The sequence below is a fragment of the Somniosus microcephalus genome, chromosome 16 (assembly GCF_052327205.1).
Source record: "Somniosus microcephalus isolate GS21.2 chromosome 16, FLI_Smic_1.0, whole genome shotgun sequence".
NCBI classification, from domain to species: domain Eukaryota; kingdom Metazoa; phylum Chordata; class Chondrichthyes; order Squaliformes; family Somniosidae; genus Somniosus; species Somniosus microcephalus.
Window position 1 is genome coordinate 92,732,516 of NC_141002.1, and position 21,558 is coordinate 92,754,073.

The 21,558-nt window shown below is 44.2% G+C and overlaps 1 protein-coding gene across 3 annotated transcripts in view; it reads left to right on the plus strand.

The window, feature by feature from the left end:
* xpot (exportin, tRNA (nuclear export receptor for tRNAs)) overlaps positions 1–20,683 on the plus strand; it is a 61,188-nt gene extending 40,505 nt beyond the window's left edge. For all 3 annotated transcript variants that reach the window (XM_086009438.1, XM_086009440.1, XM_086009439.1), the window contains exons 19-25: positions 884–1,073; positions 2,528–2,644; positions 2,737–2,852; positions 9,798–9,845; positions 9,964–10,035; positions 14,562–14,618; positions 20,124–20,683. In XM_086009438.1, the coding sequence (XP_085865564.1) occupies positions 884–1,073; positions 2,528–2,644; positions 2,737–2,852; positions 9,798–9,845; positions 9,964–10,035; positions 14,562–14,618; positions 20,124–20,150 (627 nt within the window). In that variant the 3' untranslated portion in view covers positions 20,151–20,683. The remainder of the gene's footprint in view (positions 1–883; positions 1,074–2,527; positions 2,645–2,736; positions 2,853–9,797; positions 9,846–9,963; positions 10,036–14,561; positions 14,619–20,123) is intronic.
* The last annotated feature ends 875 nt before the right edge of the window (positions 20,684–21,558 follow it).

Below are 21,558 nucleotides of genomic sequence, written 5' to 3' on the forward strand. Positions count from 1 at the left end.
TAACCTTTTGTGAGCCACCTTATCGAATGCCTTCTGAAAATCCAAATACACCACATCCACTGGTTCCCCTTTATCTATTCTGCTAGTTACAACCTCAAAAGATTTGTCAAACACGATTTCCCTTTCATAAATTCATGTTGACTCTGCCCAATCCTATTATTATTTTCTAAGTGCTCTGTTACCACGTCCTTAGTAATAGATTCTGGCATTTTCCCTACTACTGATGTCAGGCTAACTGGTCTGTAGTTCCCCGTTTTCTCTCTCCCGCCTTTCTTAAATAGTGGGGTTACATTTGCTACCTTCCAATCCGCGGGAACCGTGGAAAATGACAACCAATGCATCCACTATCCCTATAGCTAACTCTTTCAAAACCCTAGGATGTAGGCCATCAGGTCCAGGGGATTTATCGGCTTTCAGTCCCATTAATTTCTCCAGTACTACTTTTTTACTAATACTAATTTCTTTCAGTTCCTCAGTCTCACTTGGAACTTCATTATTTCCGGGAAGTTTTTTGCATCTTCTCCCGCGAAGACAGACACAAAGTGTTTGTTTGTCGCCTTTGGTTCTTCTGCCAATCACCTTAAATCTGTGTCCTCTGGTTCTCGACCCTTCCGCCAATGGGAACAGTTTTTCTCTCTCTCTCTGTGCTGTGTAATTAGCCCAGAACTGTGTTGTATCAATTAACTGATGCAAGAGAACATGTATTTAGTTATAAACTTGGGTTAAGTATCGTGTGTTGGACTGTTCGTAACCAGCGTTATTTAAAATGTCCTATTTTTAAATCTCTGCGTATCTTCGCCTAATAACTTTAAAATAAAGTAACGTTTCTCTACATTTTGGTGAAGTATTGGTGATTTTTTTTTTGCCCAATGTCTTTCCACAGACACAAATTTCACCATTTTTGCAACAAGTATTTATGCCTTTGGTTCAAGCTATATTTGAAGTATTATCACGACCCGCGGAAGAAAATGACCAAACTGCGGCACTTGAAAACCAAATGTTGCGCAGGAGTTACTTTGCGTTCCTGCAGACAGTCGCAGGGAGTGGAATGAGTGAGGTCATTGCTAATCAAGGTAAGTGGATTTTATTTTAAACGTCAGTGATTGAAAAGGGTGATTTTTTTTAATTTTTGGTCCTTGCCGCTCTAACGACTAGCAATTCTTTGATTATGTAATTATATATAGAATCTTGCAGCACAGAAGGAGGCCATTCGGCCCATTGTGCCTGTGCCAGCTCTTCGAAAGAGCTCTCCAATTAGTCCCACACCCCCCTGCTCTTTCCCTGTAGCCCTGCACATTTTTCCTTTTCATGTATTTATCCAATTCCCTTTTGAAAGTTGCCAATGAATCTGATTCCACCACCCTTTCAGGCAGTGCCTTCCAGTTCATAATAATGGCTGCGTTTGAAAAAAAAAATTCTCCTCTTCTCCCCTCTGGTTCTTTTGCCAATTATCTTAACATAGAAACATAGAAGATAGGAGCAGGAGTAGGCCATTCGGCCCCTCGAGCCTGCTCCGCCATTCAATGAGATCATGGCTGATCATCCAAACTCAGTACCCTGTTCCTGCCTTCTCCCCATATCCCTTGATCCCTTTAGCCTTAAGAAATATATCTAACTCCTTCTTGAATATATTTAATGAATTGGCCGCCACTGCCTTCTGTAGTAGAGAATTCCACAGGTTCACCACTCTCTGGGTGAAGAAATTCCTCCTCATCTCAGGCCCAAATCCTTAGACTGTGACCCCTGGTTCTGGACTCCCCCGCCATCGGGAACATCCTTCCTGCATCTAATCTGTCTAGTCCTGTTAGAATTTTATAAGTTTCAATGAGATCCCCTCTCATTCTTCTGAACTCCAGCGAGTATAAGCCCAATCGACCCAATCTCTCCTCATACGTCATTCCTGCCATCCCAGGTATCAGTCTGGTGAATCTTTGCTGCACTCCCTCCATGGCAAGAACACCCTTCCTCAGATAAGACGACCAAAACTGCACACTGCTCAAGGTGTGGTCTCACCAAGGCCCTGTACAACTGCAGCAAGACATCTTTGTTCCTGTACTCGAACCCTCTCGCTACGAAGGCCTCTGCTTACCGACCCACCCGCCAGTGGGAACAGTTTCTCCTTATTTACTCTATCAAAACCCTTCGTGATTTTGAACGCCTCTATCAAATCTCCCCTTAACTACCTCTGCTGTAAGTCTCTTGGTAATAAGTGCAGGCAGTAACAATGTATTCTGTTGTAAAAACAGAAAATGCTGGAAATACTCAGCAGGTCAGGCAGCATCTGTGGAGAGAGAAACAGAGTTAACGTTTCAGGTCTGTGACCCTTCGTCAGAACAGCATCCGCAGTATTTTGCTAATGTATTCTGTTGCCTGTGTACTGAGCTTTGGGGGTTTCAGTAACTATCTAACTAAGATCTGATTTTAACAATGCTTTGCAGTGCCAGACTACCCATGTGGTAATTTTTATAAATCTGGAACCAGTCTGCATCATTATTTTGATTAGTGTGCACTGACTTTTTCCCTCCAGGTGTGCAGAATGTAGAACAAGTCCTGTTTACAGTCATTCAAGGAGCAGTAGAATTTCCAGATCCGATTGCCCAAAAAACCTGCTTCATCATACTGTCAAAATTAGTCGAACTTTGGGGTAAGAATTGCAATTATCCTTGCGTCACCACAGCAGCCTAATTTTGTTTTTAAACAAACTGCCTGGTTTTAACCGAATGTTGTTAATTCCAGGGGGTAAAGATGGTCTCTTAGGATTCGAAGACTTCATCTACAAGCACATTGTCCCAGCTTGCTTTCTGGCACCTCTTAAACCTACTTTCGATTTAGCTGATGCTCAAGCAGTCTTGGTGCGTATTGTATGTTTTACTAAAATTTGAACTTGCAAGTTAATTTTCAAGATCCTCTCCAAGTTCCCCTCCAAGTCACACACCATCCTGACTTGGAAGTATATCGCCGATCCTTCATCGTCGCTGGGTCAAAATCCTGGAACTCCCTCCCTAACAGCACTGTGGGAGTACCTTCACCACACGGACTGCAGCGGTTCAAGAAGGTGGCTCACCACCACCTTCTCAAGGGTAATTAGGGATGGGCAATAAACGCTGGCCTTGCCTGTGACGCCCACATCCCAGGAATGAATTAAAAAAATTAGAGAAACAAAAAGATTGAATTTGAAATATTAAGTAACATAGACTTTGGTTCCAATGTTCCCATTCATTCTATTTGGGTGCGTGGCCCCTTTAAGGGGCTGCGCGGCTCATTCAAAATATGGCGTATGTGCGGTTTTTCCCCATTGAAGAGCCGGCTGCACGGGAGGTCCAGAGCGCTGCGCGGCTTAAAGGGAACATTGATTCATTCCAATATAGTCACTTTATCCTACTGTACAGCATACCCGACTTGAATTGAAGTTCTGTGAAAGTTGTGCTATAAAAGATTAAGGTGCAGTCACCGTTTGTTTATCCTTTCACCCATATCATGTTGCCTTGGTAAAAAAGTTGTAGCCGAAAGAATTAGCTGCTTAAGCTTCAGTCTCTACATTCTTGTTTGCTGTCATCAGGAGTTGGAATTACTGCTAGCCATATACAGTCCCCTCCACTTGCACTGTCCACACTCATCACGGGCAGCCATCTATATCTGGCAAATGGCGCTAACCATTTACCATTAGTCACTAATAAATCCAATAGGGAATTCAGGAGAAACTTCACCCAGAGAGTGGTGAGAATGTGGAACTCGCTACCACAAGGAGTAGCTGAGGCGAATTAAGATGGAGAATGAAGTAGTTGACTCAGAGACTAGGGTCCTGAATTTAAATAAAGGAAACTACGATGGTCTGAGGCGCGAGTTGGGTAGGATTGATTGGGGAATGTCACTCAAAGTGTTAACGGTGGATAGGCAATGGCAAACATTCAAAAACCGCATGGATGAACTACAGAATTTGTTCATCCCAGTTTGGCATAAAAATCAAATAAAAAAGGTGACTTAACTGTGGCTAACGAGGGAAATTAGGGATAGCATAAGATCCAAGGAGAGGACATATAAATTGGCCAGAAAAAGCAGTAAACCAGAGGATTGGGAGCAGTTTAGGATTCAACAAAGGAGGACAAAGGGATTAATTAAGAGGGGGAAAATAGAATATGAGAGTAAGCTTGCAGGGAACATAAAAACTGACTGTAAAAGCTTTTATAGATATGTGAAGAGAAAAAGATTGGTGAAATCAAGCGTAGGTCCCTTGCAGTCAGAATCAGGGGAATTTATAATGGGGAAAAAAGAAATGGCAGACCAATTTAAATACATGTTTTGGTTCTGTCTTCACAAAGGAGGACACAAATAACCTCCCAGAGATGTCGGGGAACATAGGGTCTGATGAAAGGGAGGAACTGAAAGAAATCAGTATTTGTAGGGAAATGATGTTAGGAAAATTGATGGGATTGAAGGCCGATAAATCCCCAGGGCCTGATAATCTACATCCTAGGGTACTTAAGGAAGTGGCCCTAGAAATAGTAGATGCATTGCTGATCATCTTCCAACATTCGATGGAATCTGGAACAGTACCCATGGATTGGAGGGTAGCTAATGTTACCCCACTATTCAAAAAAGGTGGTAGAGAGAAAACGGGGAATTACAGACTGGTAAGCCTGACATCGGTAGTGGGGAAAATGCTGGAGTCCATTATAAAAGATGTAATAGCAGAGCACTTGGAAAACAGTGACAGGATCGGACAAAGTCAACATGGATTTACAAAAGGTAAATTGTGCTTGACTAATCTACTGGAATTTTTTGAGGATGTAACTGGTAAAATAGATAAGGGAGAACCAGTGGATGTGGTGTATCTGGACTTTCAGAAGGCTTTCGATAACGTCCCACTTAAGAGATTAGCGTGTAAAGTTAAGGCACATGGGATTGGGGGCAAGGTATTGACTTGGATAGAGAACTGGTTGGCAGATAGAAAGCAAAGAGTTGGAATAAACGGGTCTTTTTCCGAGTGGCAGGCAGTGACTAGTGGGGTACCGCAGGGATCGGTCCTTGGACCCCAGCTATTCACAATATATATTAATGATCTAGACAAGGGAACTAGATGTAATATCTCCAAATTTGCAGACGACACATAGAAACATAGAAACATAGAGATAGGAACAGGAGTAGGCCATTCGGCCCTTCGAGCCTGCTCCGTCATTCAATGAGATCATGGCTGATCTTCGTCTGAGATCTTAGCTGATCTTACCAGTTCAGTACCCCGTCCCCGCCTTTTCTCCGTAACCCTTAATCCCCTTAGCCTTCAGAAATATATCCAATTCTCTCTTGAAAATATTTATTGAATTAGCCTTCACAGCCCTCTGTGGCAGGGAATTCCACAGGCTCACCACTCTTTGAGTGAAGAAATTCTTCCTCATCTCTGTTTTAAATGATTTGCCCGCTATTTTTAGACTGTGGCCCCTGGTTCTGTGCTCCCCTGCCATTGGAAACATTCTCTCTGAATTCAGCCTGTCCAGGCCTGCCATAATTTTATATGTTTCGATGAGATCCCCTCTCAATCTTCTAAACTCCAGTGAGTACAAGCCCAAACTATTCAATCTCTCCTCGTAGGTCATTCCCGCCATTCCAGGTATCAGCCTGGTGAATCGCCGCTGCACTCTTTCCATGGCAAGAACATCCTTCCGCAGATGGGGCGACCAAAACTGTACACAATACTCCAGATGCGGTCTCACCAGCACCTTGTACAGCTGTAGTAAGGTATCCCTATTCCTATACTCGAACCCCCTTGATATGAAGGCCAACATACCATTTGCCTTCTTAATCGCCTGTTGCACCTGCATGCTCTCCTTCAGTGACTGGTGCACAAGAACACCCAGGTCCCTCTGCACTTCCCCATCTCCCAATCTATTGCCATTTAGATAATAATCTACCCTCCTGTTTTTACCCCCAAAGTGGATAACCTCGCATTTATCCACATTATAGTGCATCTGCCACGTATCCGCCCATTCCCCCAACCTGTCCAAATCGCACTGTAGCCTCCTGACATCCTCATCAGAGCCCACCCCTCCTCCTAGTTTAGTGTCGTCAGCGAATTTGGAAATATTGCATCCAATTCCCTGATCCAGATCATTTATATATATTGTGAACAGCTGGGGTCCCAGGACAGATCCTTGCGGCACCCCGCTGGTCACTGCCTGCCACTCCGAAAACGAGCCGTTTATTCCAACTCTCTGTTTTCTATCCGCCAGCCAGTTCTCTATCCACGTTAATACTTTGCCCCCAATCCCATGAGCCTTAATTTTGCATGATAATCTTTTGTGTGGAACCTTATCGAAGGCTTTCTGGAAGTCAAGGTACACCACATCCACTGGCTCTCCCCCATCTATTTTACCAGTTACTTCCTCAAAAAATTCCAGCAGATTAGTCAAACACGATTTACCCTTTGTAAATCCATGTTGACTCTGTCCGATCCTTTCCCCATTTGTCAAGTGCTCCGCTATTTTATCCTTAATAATGGACTCTAGCATTTTGCCCACAACCGATGTAAGGCTTACTGGTCTATAATTCCCTGCTTTCTCTCTACCCCCCTTTTTAAATATTGGGGTAACATTAGCTACCCTCCAATCCACGGGTACTGTTCCCGAGTCAATGGAGTTCCGGAAGATGATCCTTAGAGCATCTGCTATCTCCAGGGCCACCTCCTTAAGTACCCTAGGATGTAGTTTATCAGGCCCCGGGGATTTGTCGGCCTTCAGTCCCCTCAACTTACCCAACACCATATCCCTAGAGATACTAATTTCTGTCAGCTCCTCCCTCTCATTAGTCCCTATGTTTGCCGATATTCCTGGGAGGTTATTTGTGTCCTCCTTTGTGAATACAGAACCAAAGTATGAGTTTAATTGGTCTGCCATTTCCTTATTCTCCATTATATATTCTCCCGAATCGGACTGCAAGGGACCGACTTGGGATTTTACCAGTCTTTTCCTCCTGATATACCGATAAAAGCTTTTGCAGTCTGTCTTTATGTTTGCTGCAAGTTTACTTTCGTATTCTATTTTCCCCTTCCTGATTAATCCCTTTGTCCTCTTTTGCTGTATCCTGTACTGCCCCCAATCTTCCGGTCTGCTGCTTTTTTTTGCCAGTTGATATGCCCTTTTTTTTGATTTTATGCTGTCCCTAATTTCCCTCGTTATCCACGGTTGAGCCACCTTTTTAGGTTTATTTTTATGCCAAACCGGTATAAACATGTTCTGGAATTCTTCCATTCTATCTTTGAATGCTTGCCATTGTCTATCCACTGTCAATCCCCCCAGAAACACCACCCAATCAATCTTACCCAATTCCCGTCTCATACCCTCGTAATTCCCTTTATTTAAGTTCTGGACCTTAGTCTCTGATTCAATTTCCTCACTCTCCATCTCGACTGAGAGCTCGATCATATTATGATCGCTCTGACCCAAGGGGCCTCGTACAAGAAGATTGTTGATAAGTCCCTTCTCATTGCACAATACCCAGTCTAAAATGGCCTGATCTCGAGTCGGCTCCTCGACATATTGGTCCAGATAACCGTCCCGAAAACATTCCAGGAATTCCTCCTCCTCAGAATTTTTACTAATTTGGGTAGTCCAATCAATATGTAAATTAAAGTCACCCATGATGACAGCTGTGCTCTTATCGCACGCTTCTCTAATTTCCCTTTTTATGCCTTCCCTCACCTCCATATTACTATTTGGAGGCCTATATATCACACCCACTAACGTTTTCCTCCCCTTGCTATTTCTCATTTCTACCCATACAGATTCCGTTTCATCCGAGTTAATATCCTTCCTTTCCATTGCATTAATCCCCTCCTTTACCAGCAATGCTACCCCACCTCCCCTACCTTTTTGCCGATCCTTCCTAAATATTGTATATCCCTGGATGTTAAGTTCCCAGCCTTGCCCACCCTGCAGCCACGTTTCTGTAATCCCAATCAAATCATACTTGTTTACCTCTATTTCCACAACTAATTCATCCACCTTGTTCCTAATGCTTCTAGCATTAAGATACAAAGCCTTCAGGCTTGCTTTTTTCACACTCTCATTATGAATTAGTTTGGCCCTTTGTGTTTCTCTCCTTTGCTTATTGCTTCTCACCTTTCTACCATCTATTTCTGACTTCATATGACTTCCCTCTTTTCCACTACCTAGGTTCCCATCCCCCTGCCAAATTAGTTTAAATCCTCCCGAACCGCCCTAGAAAATATTACCCCGAGGACATCGGCTCCCTCACAGTTCAGGTGTAGACCGTCCCCTTGGTACAGGTCACTCCTCCCCAAGAACTGGTTCCAATGCCACAAAGCGGGGTGGGCGTGTGTGCTGTGAGGAGGATGTCGAGAAACTACAGGATGATTTGGACAGGTTGGGTGATTGGGCAGAAGCATGGCAGATGCAGTATAACATGGATAAATGTGAGGTTATCCACTTTGGTGGCAACAACAGGAAGGCAGATTATTATCTGAATGGCAATAGATTGGGAGAAGGGGAAGTGCAACGAGACCTGGGTGTCCTTGTGCACCAGTCACTGAAGGTAAGCATGCAGGTGCAGCAGGCAGTTAAGAAGGCAAATGGTATGTTGGCCTTCGTAGCGCGAGGGTTTGATTACATGAACAAGGATGTCTTGCTGCAGTTGTACAGGGCCTTGGTGAGACCACAGCTGGAGTATCGTGTGCAGTTTTGGTTGCCTTATCAGAGGAAGGATGTTCTTGCCACGGAAGGAGTTCAGCGAAGATTCACCAGACTGATACCTGGGATGGCAGGAATGACGTATGAGGAGAGATTGGGTCGATTGGGCTTGTACTCGCTGGAGTTTAGAAGAATGAGAGGGGATCTCATTGAAACTTATAAAATTCTGACAGGACTGGACAGACTAGATGCAGGAAGGATGTTCCCGATGGTCGGGGAGTCCAGAACCAGGGGTCACAGTCTAAGGATAAGGGGTAGTCCTTTTAGGACAGAAATGAGGAGGAATTTCTTCACCCAGAGAGTGGTGAACCTGTGGAATTCTCTACCACAGAAGGCAGTAGAGGCCAATACATTAAATAATATTCAAGAAGGAGTTGGATATATTTCTTAATGCTAAAGGGTTATGGGGAGAAAGCAGAGACCGGGTACTGAGTTTGGGTGATCAGCCATGATCGCATTGAATGACGGAGCAGGCTCGAGGGGCCGAATGGCCTACTCCTGCTCCTATCTTCTATGTTTCTATGAATAGCGTAGGTGCATTTAAGGGGACGCTAGATAAACACAGGAGGGGGAAAGGAATAGGCTATGCTGATGGGGCGAGAGGAAGCTGGGCGGGAGGAAGCCCGTGTGGAGCGTAAATGCCAGCATGGACCTGTTGGGCCGAATGGCCTGCTTCTGTGCTGTACTTCTATGTAATTACCATAGAAATCAATTATAAAGGTGCCACTTATAACTTGTTAAGCGTGCTGACCATTTCGGGCAGTTCAATTAACTTGTACCCTGCACGTACCGATTTAAAAGGCTCTGCTGATTTCAGGCAAAGTTGGGTCTTTGAGCAGTTTCATTTAGCTGTTTGCACCTCATTGAAGTGCAATTACCTTAGTGAAGAGATTCTGGATGCAACTGCTAACAATTGGAGGCTGTTGCTAAGTGGAATTTCCTTTTTTTTTAAAAATTAGTCGCTCATCTTTTTGGTTTTACCGTCCACCGTGTTTAGCGGGCAAGTCACGGTGACGCAGTGGGAACTGAATACAGCAGCGTTAAAAACTGCATTTGTCCACGCTTAAGAATGATTAAAGTACTTTTGTTTCTTAACAGGCTTTATCAGAGTGTGCAGTAACATTGAAAACAATTCATCTCAAAAGGGTAATGATCTTTCATTCTAATATCTGCAATCTTTGCTGGATTTAAAAAAAATAGTTTCAAAGCAAAATGAATGTAACTCTGATGGTGTTTCTGTGCTGTTATTCACCGTGCATTTTAGGGACCTGAATTGATTCAGTATCTTCAGCAAGAATACCTGCAGTCATTGCAGGTAGCCCCAGAAATAATCCAGGTAAGTGAGAGTTTTAGGTTTAAATACTTTAAATTTGTAGCATATTTGAAACTTACTTTTGGGGGGGATTTACCACAAGTACAGCTTATCAGGCCTGGCACAGAAGCATTTTGGTAGTTCCTTTTTAAACGAAAAAAGAACTTTGTTTTAGTTTTGGAGCAAAATTTTTTTTTTTAGAGGCCCTCACTTCAAAAATGTTTGGCAAGTGATCATGTGGCCCACCGGCTAACTCCCAGCAATGAACAGCTCACAAATGTCGTGATGCCATGAACTATAGGCTGCTCCCTCTTGAGGAAGGTGCATGATATAACAGGAAGGCCCAGCCTTTTCCAGCTGGTGGTTGGATTATGCAGAAATGTGAGCCTCCCTATCCATAAAAGTGAGATCCTGTGTGCATAAAATTCCAAAACTGCCTCCTCCCCCATATAAAATGTAAGTGCTCTGTTTTATACACTCCCCCCTCCAGCTCTTTCTAAATTAGTCTTGAATACCTCTTAATGTTTCTTCACTTCTCTTTTGTGTTCTCATCCCCATTTCCCCACCCCCAAACTGGCCTTTTAATCGGTTTCATTTCCTGTGTTTTCTCAGTCCTGACGAAGGGTTTCGACCTGAAACGTTGACTCTATTTCTCTCTCCACGGATGTTGCCTGGCCTGCTGAGTTTTTCCAGCATTTTATTTCGGATATCCAGCATCCGCAGTATTTTGCTATCGTACTAGTGAATCAGGGATCCGCCTTTTCCAGTCTCTGGCTGGGGAAGTTTAGAGAGCTGGCGTGGGACCAAGTTGAAATTGGGCTCGTGCGCGAGCATCTAACAATAGAAAGAATTAGCAAGAGCTCCGTGGACTGGATAAACTGAGCTTATGGTCCAGAAATGAGCCATGATTTAGGCACCCTTGCTGTATATATAGTCTTACATAGAATTTACAGCACAGAAACAGGCCATTCGGCCTGCCGGGTCTGTGCTGGTGTTTATGCTCCACACGAGCCTCCTCCCACAATACTTCATCTCACCCTATCAACATATCCTTCTGTTCCTTTCTCCCTCATGTGTTTATCTAGCTTCCCCTTAAATGCATCTATGATGTTCACCTCAACCACTCCTTGTGGTAGCGAGTTCCAACAATCTAACTGCTCTCTGGGTAAAGAAGTTTCTCCTGAATTCCTTATTGGATTTATTAGTGACTATCTTATAGTTATGGCCCCTAGTTCTGGTCTCCCCCTGCCCCCGCCCCCCCCCACCCCACCCCCAAAATAAGTGGGAACATCTTCTCTACGTCTACCCTATCAAACCCTATTATAATCTTAAAGCCCTCTGTCTGGTCACCCCTCAGTCTTCTCTTTTCTAGAGGAAAGAGCCCCAACCTGTTCAATCTTTCCTGATAGGTTATACCTATCTGTTCTGGTATCATTCTAGTAATTTTTTTTTTGCACTTTCTCAAGTGCCTCTATATCCTTCTTTATAATATGGAGACCAGAACTGTGCACAGTACTCTAAGTGTGGTCTAACAATACAGGATGTTTTAGATTTTTAAGGAGTTACAGTAGGGAAGCCATCCTATAAAACAGAACTCTCCTCTCTTCCCCCTTGCCCCCAGTTCTAGATAACTTTTACTTTTCATTTTACATCAATCATAAGTTTAAAAAAAAATGAAATGTGGAAACATTTGTACTGTGCTTGACAACCATACTCGTGCTGTGAATGGGATTTGCATGTTTGGTTCCCACTCATTATGCTGGGGTGCAGGTTCACTGCTGTACCTGTGATGATGTGATGAACAGAGCCTGGTCACAGAATAGCCTAAAACTGTGGAATAATGGCTAATATACTGATGCCATTCAAAAGCAGGAAACCGAAATACTCAGTAGGTCAGGCAGCATCTGTGGAGAAACTGAAGTCGATGTTTCAGTTCTTAGACCCTTCCTCAGGACTGGAAGATATTGCAGATCAATGCATAAGAACATAAGAAATCGGAGCAGGAGTCGGCCATTCAGCCCCTCGAGCCTGCTCCGCTATTCAATAAGATCATGGCTGATCTTCTACCTCAACTTCACCTTTCTGCACTATCCCTTGGTTCCCTTAGTACAGGAAACTCTCTTTTAACCGTCGCCTAAATATCCGGAAATCTCTCTTAACCGGCAAAATTCAGGAGTAGGTTCAAGTAAGTTTTTTACAATATATTAGTGGCCGTGTAACCGGGGCTCCTGCACCTGTGGCCGTGTACGGGGCTCCCGTACCTTGGTAAGTATACCTCTCTGTAATCCGGACTTTTTGATCAACTGGCACCACACCGGTCCCATCGGTGCTGGATAAGAGTTTCCTGTATCCAAAAATCTTATCCGTCTGAGCCTTGAATATACTCAACAACTGAGCATCGCAAAGATTCACAACCCTTTGCATGAAGAAATTTCTCCTCATCTCAGGCTTAAGTGGCCGGCCCCTTATTCTGAGACTGTGACCCCCCTAATTCTAGACTCCCCAGCCAGGGGAAATGGCCTGGCATCTACCCTGTCAAGCTCCTTAATTTTATATGTTTCAATTAGATCACCTCTCATTCTTCTAAACTCTAGGGAATATAGGCCCAGTCTACTCAATCTGTCCTCATTTTAAATACCATTCAAAAAGGATGGGGGGTGAAAAAGCACCATACACAGGAAAATAAATATAATGACCTGTGAAGTGCTTGGGTGGAGAATAGGACATTGTTCAATGATAAAAAGAGGAATAGAGTGTGTGAATAGCCGAAGGAGGATAGGTAGAAAGGGAAGCGTGATAAACTGGCAATACGGAGCAGTCTCCAGTGGCCCAGGAGTCTGGTGGAAGGGGGAAAAAGAAGGCCGATGTCAAGGGTGCAGACCACGCCGCCAGTTGTCTTCTGATGGAGTTCCCCGCTACCAACCTGCTTGCTTCCCCTATCCCTGGAAATACAGGCACACCCATCCCATATTGCCAGTACCTACTACCAGAGCAAAATTGGGAGGTGCAGTTAAGGTCTGAAGTTGTTGGTCATTGTTAATACAAGGGGCTGCAACGTAAGTGCTTAGGAGAAAGACAATGTGCTGTTCCTCGAGCTTCCGTTGAGCTTCATTAGTAATTGTGTAGAAGACCAAAGACACAGAGGTCAGAGTGGGACTGAGAATCGAAAAGGCAGGTGAGTGGGAGCTTGGGGCCACACCTGTAGGCAGATGAGAAGTGTTCAGCAAAGCGATCACCCAATCTGTGTGTGATTTCCCTGACGTAGAGGAGACCTGACCCTGAGCAGTGAATGTGGTATACAGGAAACTTTGTGATATCCGGCATCGACGGGACCGAGCTGTTGCCGTCCCATCAAAACTGCCGGACAAACCAGCGCTAATGTTAAAACATCTTTGAGCTCCGTATCTAGCAACAAACCCTGTTGCAACAGCTTCTAAACAGTCGGCCGTAGCTTGCAAGCGTCTCTGTAGCTAAGCAACAGCTTTAGCTAGACCTTGCAGAGCCTGACCGGTGGGAAAAAAAGCAGCGAAAGGAAAAAAACTTACTGAACCGACTCCTGAATTTTGCCGGTGGATCGAGCATTCCGGACAGTTAACCTCCGGATAAACCAAAGTTTCCTGTACTAGGTTGGAGGAAGTACATGTAACTGGCTGTCTCACACAGGAGTGTTTGGGGCCCTGGACAGTGGTGTGGAAAGAGGTGCATGGGTAGGTGTTTCCCTTCCCCTTTCCCTCCTTCTGTTCCTCCTTGCATGATGTTCATAGAATCATAGAATAGAACAGCACAGAAGGAGGCCATTTGGCCCATCGAGTCTGTGCCGGCTCTTTCGAAGAGCAATCCAGTTAGTCCTGCTCTTTCCCCAGATCCCTGCAATTTTTTCTCCAAGTATTTATCCAATTCCCTTTTGAAGGCCACTGTTGAATCCGCATCCACCGCCCTGTCAGGCAGCGCAGTCCAAATCTGAACCACTCGTTGCGTAAAAATGTTTTTTTTCTTACGTCGCCTCTGCTTCTTTTGCCAATCACCTTAAATCTGTGCCCTCTGGTTCTCGACCCTTCAGCCATTGGAAACAGTTTCTCTTCATTAACTCTATCCAAACCCTTCATGATTTTAAACACCTCAATCTGTAACATCTTCCAGTCCTGAGGGCGGGTGTAAGGGAATGATGGGGCCCAAGAACAGGGAAAGTTATACTTGGAGTGCACTGAGGCGGGGCTTTCAGCATTCTAATGGACTGCACTCCATTCCCAATCTGAGCTACGTCAAGCAGGGAAGTTGCAAAGCAAGGGCTGGAGCATTTTCCCAGCAGCAGAAGCGTAAACTAGCAGCGGTTGTCTCGTCCGCCAGTCCCTGACCACCCCCTGGGTTGGCTGCAGGGGGTATTTGCAACAGCCTGGAAGTATTTAAGAATGCAAAATACTTGTCCATGTACTTCACCTTTCGTATAAAAAAAAAAGTTCTTTACCTTCAACATAAAAGCCATTCTCTGTTAATGCAGAACCATGAAGGAAATATTTGAAATGTTTACTCTTATATATTTATATTTACAGGAATTCTGTCACGCGCTTCAGCAAGCTGATGGAAAAATCTTTAAAAATTATCTAAAGGTAGGTTGACGAGGGAAAAAAAGGTTCATGTAAATATAGAAATGGTTTAATCTATTATCATCTTTTAAATTGTCAGTGGATTTTTCACAGTGGGGCCGATTAGGGACCAAAAAGGAGACCTACGCGTGGAGGCAGAGGGCATGGCTGAGGTGCTAAACGAGTACTTTGCATCTGTCTTCGTCTATGGCAGCATCATCTTCCTTGGTGATGAAGGAGGTGGTAGAGGAGACAATGGATGGGATAAAAAAAATGATAGAGGAGGTACTAGAAAGGCTGGCTGTACTTAAAGTAGATAAGTCACCAGGACCAGATGTAATGCATCCTAGGATACTGAGGGAAGTGAAGGAACAAATCGCGGAGGTACTGGCCATAATCTTCCAATCCTCCTTGAGGACTGGAGAATTGCATATGTTACACCCTTGTTCAAAAAAGGGTGTAAAGATAAACCCAGCAACTACAGGCCAGTCAGTTTAACCTCGGTAGTGGGGAAGCTTTTAGAAACAATAATCAGGGACAAAATTAAGTCACTTGAACAAGTGTGGATTAATTAAGGAAAGCCAGCACGGATTTGTTGAAGGCAAATCGTGGCTAACAAGGGAAATTAGGGATAGCATAAGATCCAAGGAGAGGACATATAAATTGGCCAGAAAAAGCAGTAAACCAGAGGATTGGGAGCAGTTTAGGATCCAACAAAGGAGGACAAAGGGATTAATTAAGAGGGGGGAAATAGAGTATGAGAGTAAGCTTGCAGGGAACACAAAAACTGACTAAAAGCTTTTATAGATGTGTGAAGAGAAAAAGATTGGTGAAGTCCAGCGTAGGTCCCTTGCAGTCAGAATCAGGGGAATTTATAATGGGGAACAAAGAAATGGCAGACCAATTAAATACATACTTTGGTTCTGTCTTCACAAAGGAGGACACAAATAACCTCCCAAAGATGTCGGGGAACATGGGGTCTAATGAAAGTGAGGAACTGATAGAAATCAGTATTTGTAGGGAAATGGTGTTAGGGAAATTGATGGGCTTGAGGGCCGATAAATCCCCAGGGCCTGATAATCTACATCCTAGGGTACTTAAGGAAGTGGCCCTAGAAATAGTAGATGCATTGCTGGTCATCTCCCAACATTCGATAGATTCTGGAACAGTACCCATGGATTGGAGGGTAGCTAATGTTACCCCATTATTCAAAAAGGGTGGTAGAGAGAAAATGGGGAATTACAGACCGGTAAGCCTGACATCGGTAGTGGGGAAAATGCTAGAGTCCATTATAAAGGATGTAATAGCAGAGCACTTGGGGGAAAAAAGTGACCGGATCAGACAAAGTCAACATGGATTTATAAAAGGTAAATCGTGCTTGACTAATCTACTGGAATTTTTTGAGGATGTAACTGGTAAAATAGATAAGGGAGAACCAGTGGATGTGGTGTATTTGGATTTTCAAAAGGCTTTCGATAAGGTCCCGCATAAGAGATTAGCGTGTAAAGTTAAGGCACATGGGATTGGGGGCAAGGTATTGACTTGGATAGAGAACTGGTTGGCAGACAGAAGGCAAAGAGTTGGAATAAACGGCTCTTTTTCCGAGTGGCAGGCAGCGACTAGTGGGGTACTGCAGGGATCGGCCCTTGGACCCCAGCTATTCACAGTATATATAAATGATCTGGACGAGGGAACTAGATGTAATATCTCCAAGTTTGCAGATGACACAAAGCTGGGTGGGTGTGTGTGCTGTGAGGAGGATGCCGAGAAACTCCAGTATGATTTGGACAGGTTGGGTGATTGGGCAGAAGCATGGCAGATGCAATATAACGTGGATAAATGTGAGGTTATCCACTTTGGTGTCAAAAACGGAAGGCAGATTATTATCTGAATGGCAATAGATTGGGAGAAGGGGAAGTGCAACGAGACCTGGGCGTCCGTGTGCACCAGTCGCTGAAAGTAAGCATGCAGGTGCAGCAGGTGGTTAAGAAGGCAAATGGTATGTTGGCCTTTGTAGCGAGAGGGTTTGAGTACAGGAACAAGGATGTCTTGCTGCAGTTGTACAGGGCCTTGGTGAGACCACAGCTGGAGTATTGTGTGCAGTTTTGGTTGTCTTAACTGAGGAAGGATGTTCTTGCCATGGGAGGAGTGCAGCGAAGATTCACCAGGCTGATACCTGGGATGGCAGGAATGACGTATGAGGAGAGATTGGGTCGATTGGGCTTGTACTCGCTGGAGTTTAGAAGAATGAGCGGGGATCTCATTGAAACTTATAAAATTCTAACGGGACTAGACAGACTAGATGCTGGAAGGATGTTCCCGATGGTCGGGGAATCCAGAACCAGGGGTCACAGTCTAAGGATAAGGGGTAAGCCATTTAGGACAGAGATGATCGGAATTTTTTCATCCAGAGAGTGGTGAACCTATGGCCTTCTCTGCCAAAGAAGACAGTTGAGGCCAATTCATTAAATATATTCAAGAAGGAGTTGGATATATTTCTTAAGGCTAAAGTTATCAAGAGAGAAGGCAGGAACAGGGTACTGAATTTGGATGATCAGCCATGATCTCATTGAATGGCGGAGCAGGCTCGAGGGGCCGAATGGCCTACTCCTGCTCCTATCTATGTTTAACCAACTTGATTGAGTTTTTTGATGAGATAACAGAGGGTTGAGGAGGGCAATGCAGTTGACATGCTATACCTGGATTTCCAAAAGGCGTTCGACAAAGTGCCACATAATAGGCTTGCCAGCAAAGTTGAAGCCCATGTCATGAAAGGGACAGTGGCAGCATGGATACGAAATTGGCTAAGTGACAGGAAACAGTAGTGGTGAATGGTTGTTTATCGGACTGGAGGAAGGTATACAGTGGTGTTCCCCAGGGGTCGGTACTAGGACCACTGCTTTTCTTGATATATATTAGTGACTTGGATGTGGGTGTGCAGGGCACAATTTCAAAATTTACAGGTGACACAAAACTTGGAAGTATAGTGAACAGTGAGGAGGAGAGTGATGGACTTCAAGAGGACATAGACAGGCTGGTGGAATGGGCAGACATGTGGCAGATGAAATTTAACGCGGAAAAGTGCAAAGTGATGCATTTTGGTCGAAAGAATGAGGAGAGGAAATATAAGCTAAAGGGGGTGCATGAACAGAGACACCTGGGGGTATATATGTGTACAAATCGTGATGGTGGCAGGGCAGTTTGAGAAAGCAGTTTTAAAAAAGCTTACAGGATCCTGGGCTTCATGTATAGAGTACAAAAGCTATGATGAACCTGTATAAAACATTGGTTCGGCCTCAACTGGAGTATTGTGTCCAATTCTGGGCGCCACACTTTAGAAAGGATGTGAAGGCCTTCAAGAGGGTGCAGAAAAGATTTACGAGAATGATTCCAGGGATGAGGGACTTCAGTTACGTGGATAGACTGGAGAAACTGGGTTTGTTCTCCTTAGAGCAGAGAAGATTGAGAGGAGATAGAGGTATTCAAAATTATGAGGGGTCTGGACAGAGTAGATTGAGAGAACCTGTTCCCATTGGCAGAAAAGGGTCGAGAACCAGAGGACACAGATTTAAGGTGATTGGCAGAAGGCGACATGAGGAAAATTGTTTTACTCAGCGAGTGGTTGTGATCTGTAATGTACTGCCTGAAAGGGTGGTGGAGGCAGACTCAATCACTGCTTTCAAAAGGGAATTGGATAAGTACCTGAAGGAAATATATTTGCAGGGCTACGGGGAAAGGGCTGGGGTGTGGGACTAGCTGAAGTGCTCTTGCATGGGCCGAATGCCGAATGGCCGCCTCCTGTGCTGTAACCATTCTATGTTCCGGATCTGTTGGTCGCCAGCACTGCTTGGTCGCCTTCATCTGATGCTTTTCACTGGTGTCATGTGTTTATTGGTGACTCCTTGTCGACCCATTACCGCATACAGCCAGCTCCATGGACCCTCCATGTGTAAGCCTTGGCGTTGACTGTGCATTTGGTCGCGGATGGTATCACAGCTGAGTCCATACTCACCGGCCAACTTGTACTGTACAGCAGGGATCACTGGATGCAGGAAACTCTTTTTTTATCCGGGACCGGCGTGGTGCCGGTTTATCAAAAAGTCCGGATTACAGAGAGGTATAGTAAAAGGTACGAGAGCTCCGTACACAGCAACAAATCCAGGCTTCCCTGTTGCTTAGCAACAGGTGCAGGAACCCCGGTTACATGGCCAAGATCCAGGAACGGCCACTAATATGAAGTAAAACTTACCTGAACCTACTCCTGAATTTTGCCGGTTAACAGAGGTTTCCGGTTATTTAGGTGCCGGTAAATCGAGAGTTTCCTGTACCAAACAGGAGCGGCAACCTGGGCTGATTTTCTTCTCCTTAGGCCGAGAAGGCTAGTTGGGAGCACTCCCCCTCCCGTTGGCCTGCCTAAGATAGCCTAACTCTGCAGTCTTGGGAATTTGAGTCTGTGAGGCTCAGTTACATGGTGCCTTTACCAAATGAGCCATCAGATGATGTGCTGTAATTTTCGATACGAAAGTAAGCTGAACATGCAGTGAACTTTTCTTTTCCTCTTTTCCACTTAAAATACATCCTGGCAAGGATGCTCATTGCCCTAGTGGTGGTGGAAGTTTAGCTACAATTGTACAGGGCCGTGGTGAGACCACACCTGGAGTAATGTGCACAGTGTTGGTCTCCTTACCTGAGGAAGGCTATACTTGCCTTAGAGGTGGTGCAGCGAAGGTTCACTAGATTGATCCCTGGGACAAGAGGGTTGTCCTATGAGGAGAGATTGAGTAGGTTGGGCCTATACTCTCTGGAGTTTAGAAGAATGAGAGGTGATCGCATTAAAACATGCAAGATTCTGAGGGGGATTGACAGGGTAGATGCTGAGAGGTTGTTTCCCCTGGCTGGAGTGTCTAGAACTAGGGGGCATAGTCTCAGGATAAGGGGTTGGGAATTTAAGACTAAGATGAGGAGGAATTTCTTCACTCAGAGGGTTGTGAATCTTTGGAATTCTCTGCCCCACAGGGCTGTGGATGCTGAGTCGTTGAGTATATTCAAGGCTGAGATACATAGATTTTTGGACTCTAGGGGAATCAATAGATATGGGGATCGGGCGGGAAAGGTCGATGATCAGCCACGATCTTATTGAATGGCGGAGCAGGTTCGAGGGGCTGTATGGCCGACTCCTGCTCCTAATTCTTATGTTGTGTATTCATGCTGGAACAAATCTGAAGGGGGCAGAGTACGAGAAAGCAGCTGTGGATTGCCCTCTGGAGTTGGCCTTTTCTAATATCGATGCGCGATACGCACCTGTGCCAATTAATGGATGACAATGGAGATTTCCCAAACTTGCTATCTAAAGATTTAGAAAAGTTCAACAAAGTAAACCTGTAATTGTCTGAATTGTGCCGAATTCTGCAGTGAAGAAAGCCGCATAGCGTTGTAAATTAATGGGGCGTCGCCTATTCCAAGAAAACTCTTTCAAATGCCTTTAAAATAGCAGACTAACTGATTGTGTGTTTTTTTTTTCTCTTGCAGGTATTCTTTCAGCGAGCAAAGCCTTGAGAATGAATCTAAAGATCCATTTCCCTTAACATCTCAAGAATCTATATTTCATTTTAATTTATACAGATTGCTGAAATAGGTTCTTGGTAAGGTTGCAAAAACCTTGTGCAGATCCCAAAGAAAAGCACTCTGTGTTTTGCGTAGGCTGCATATTTTAGCTCATTTTTATTTAAATTACATATAAGTAATCGGTTAACTACATCAATTTTGTCTTATTAGACTGTTTATTGTGAAGGTGTCGGTGCTTATTGCCCAAGCGCCGTCATTCCTGTATAATAAACTTTGAATTGTGGTATGAATGCAGCATTTGAATACCATCTTACTTTTAGGGGTTTATTTTGGCAAAAATGTATTCAAATGAGCAGAGTTCACTGTAAAATATGGAATTGTTCTTGTTAATAGTGGTTGGCCATCACATTATATGTAAATTTGTATGGCTTGATGAGCAAACATTGTCCTAGGTGTCTAATAAGCTAAACATGAATTTCAGTCCCGGGCATATAATGAACTAAAATAAATTTCAGTCAGATGTCTTTGCGAAGTGTTTTATTTCTTTTTGGTAAAACCAATTTGAGCGTCTGTGATGCTCCCTCTTACCCTCAACTCAAAGCAACAATCGGAACTATTTATCCCCCTTTTTCGTCCAATGTGAACACATTTCCCCCCGAGGTATCTTTCTGTATGCAAGGATGTAAAAAAGGATAGTAAGTTGCTTTCTCCCCCTGTAGATTCTTAACATTTCAAAGTTTAAGGATATTGCCGTGCAAAATGGCATGTGTCAACGCGTTTAAACCAAACACCAAGGGCTGCATGGGCTCTTGAATCTCTGTCTTGAGTAGTGTCTAGCTTAACGACACTAGTGTGAACCTTGGATTGTCCAAGTATTTTCTTCATTTACCGCTGAAGTGAGTCCCGCTGTTTGTTTGCTAAGAAACTCTAGTGGCTAAGAGAAGGTGTCTCAGCATTGTTTCCCAGTCATGTATGAAGATGTTAGGCCAAGCATTTGCTCTGTGGTCACTGGACAATCCTGGGCTCTGTCACAGTCTTGAGCCTTGTACTTTTGGTATTCTATATATCTTACTCTGTGAACACAATTTGCTCTTTGCGTGCCTACTTTATACATTGCATTTTGCACAACTTGCATTTAGCATCTCTCATGTAGAAAAACATCCGAAGACGCTTCACAGAAGTGTAAATGGTTCCCAAGCCAAAGGAGATATTGGATGCAATTCCCGCCAGTTAAACATTGGGAAGACCAATGTTCAGGTTGAGCCAGACTGTTCACAAACTCGGTGTCCTATTAAACTGAGCTGAATTTCCAACCCTATAGCCTCTCCATCACACAGACCGCCTACTTCCACCTCTAATGTCACCTGCCTCTACCTTAGACTCTTAAGGGAATCAAGCG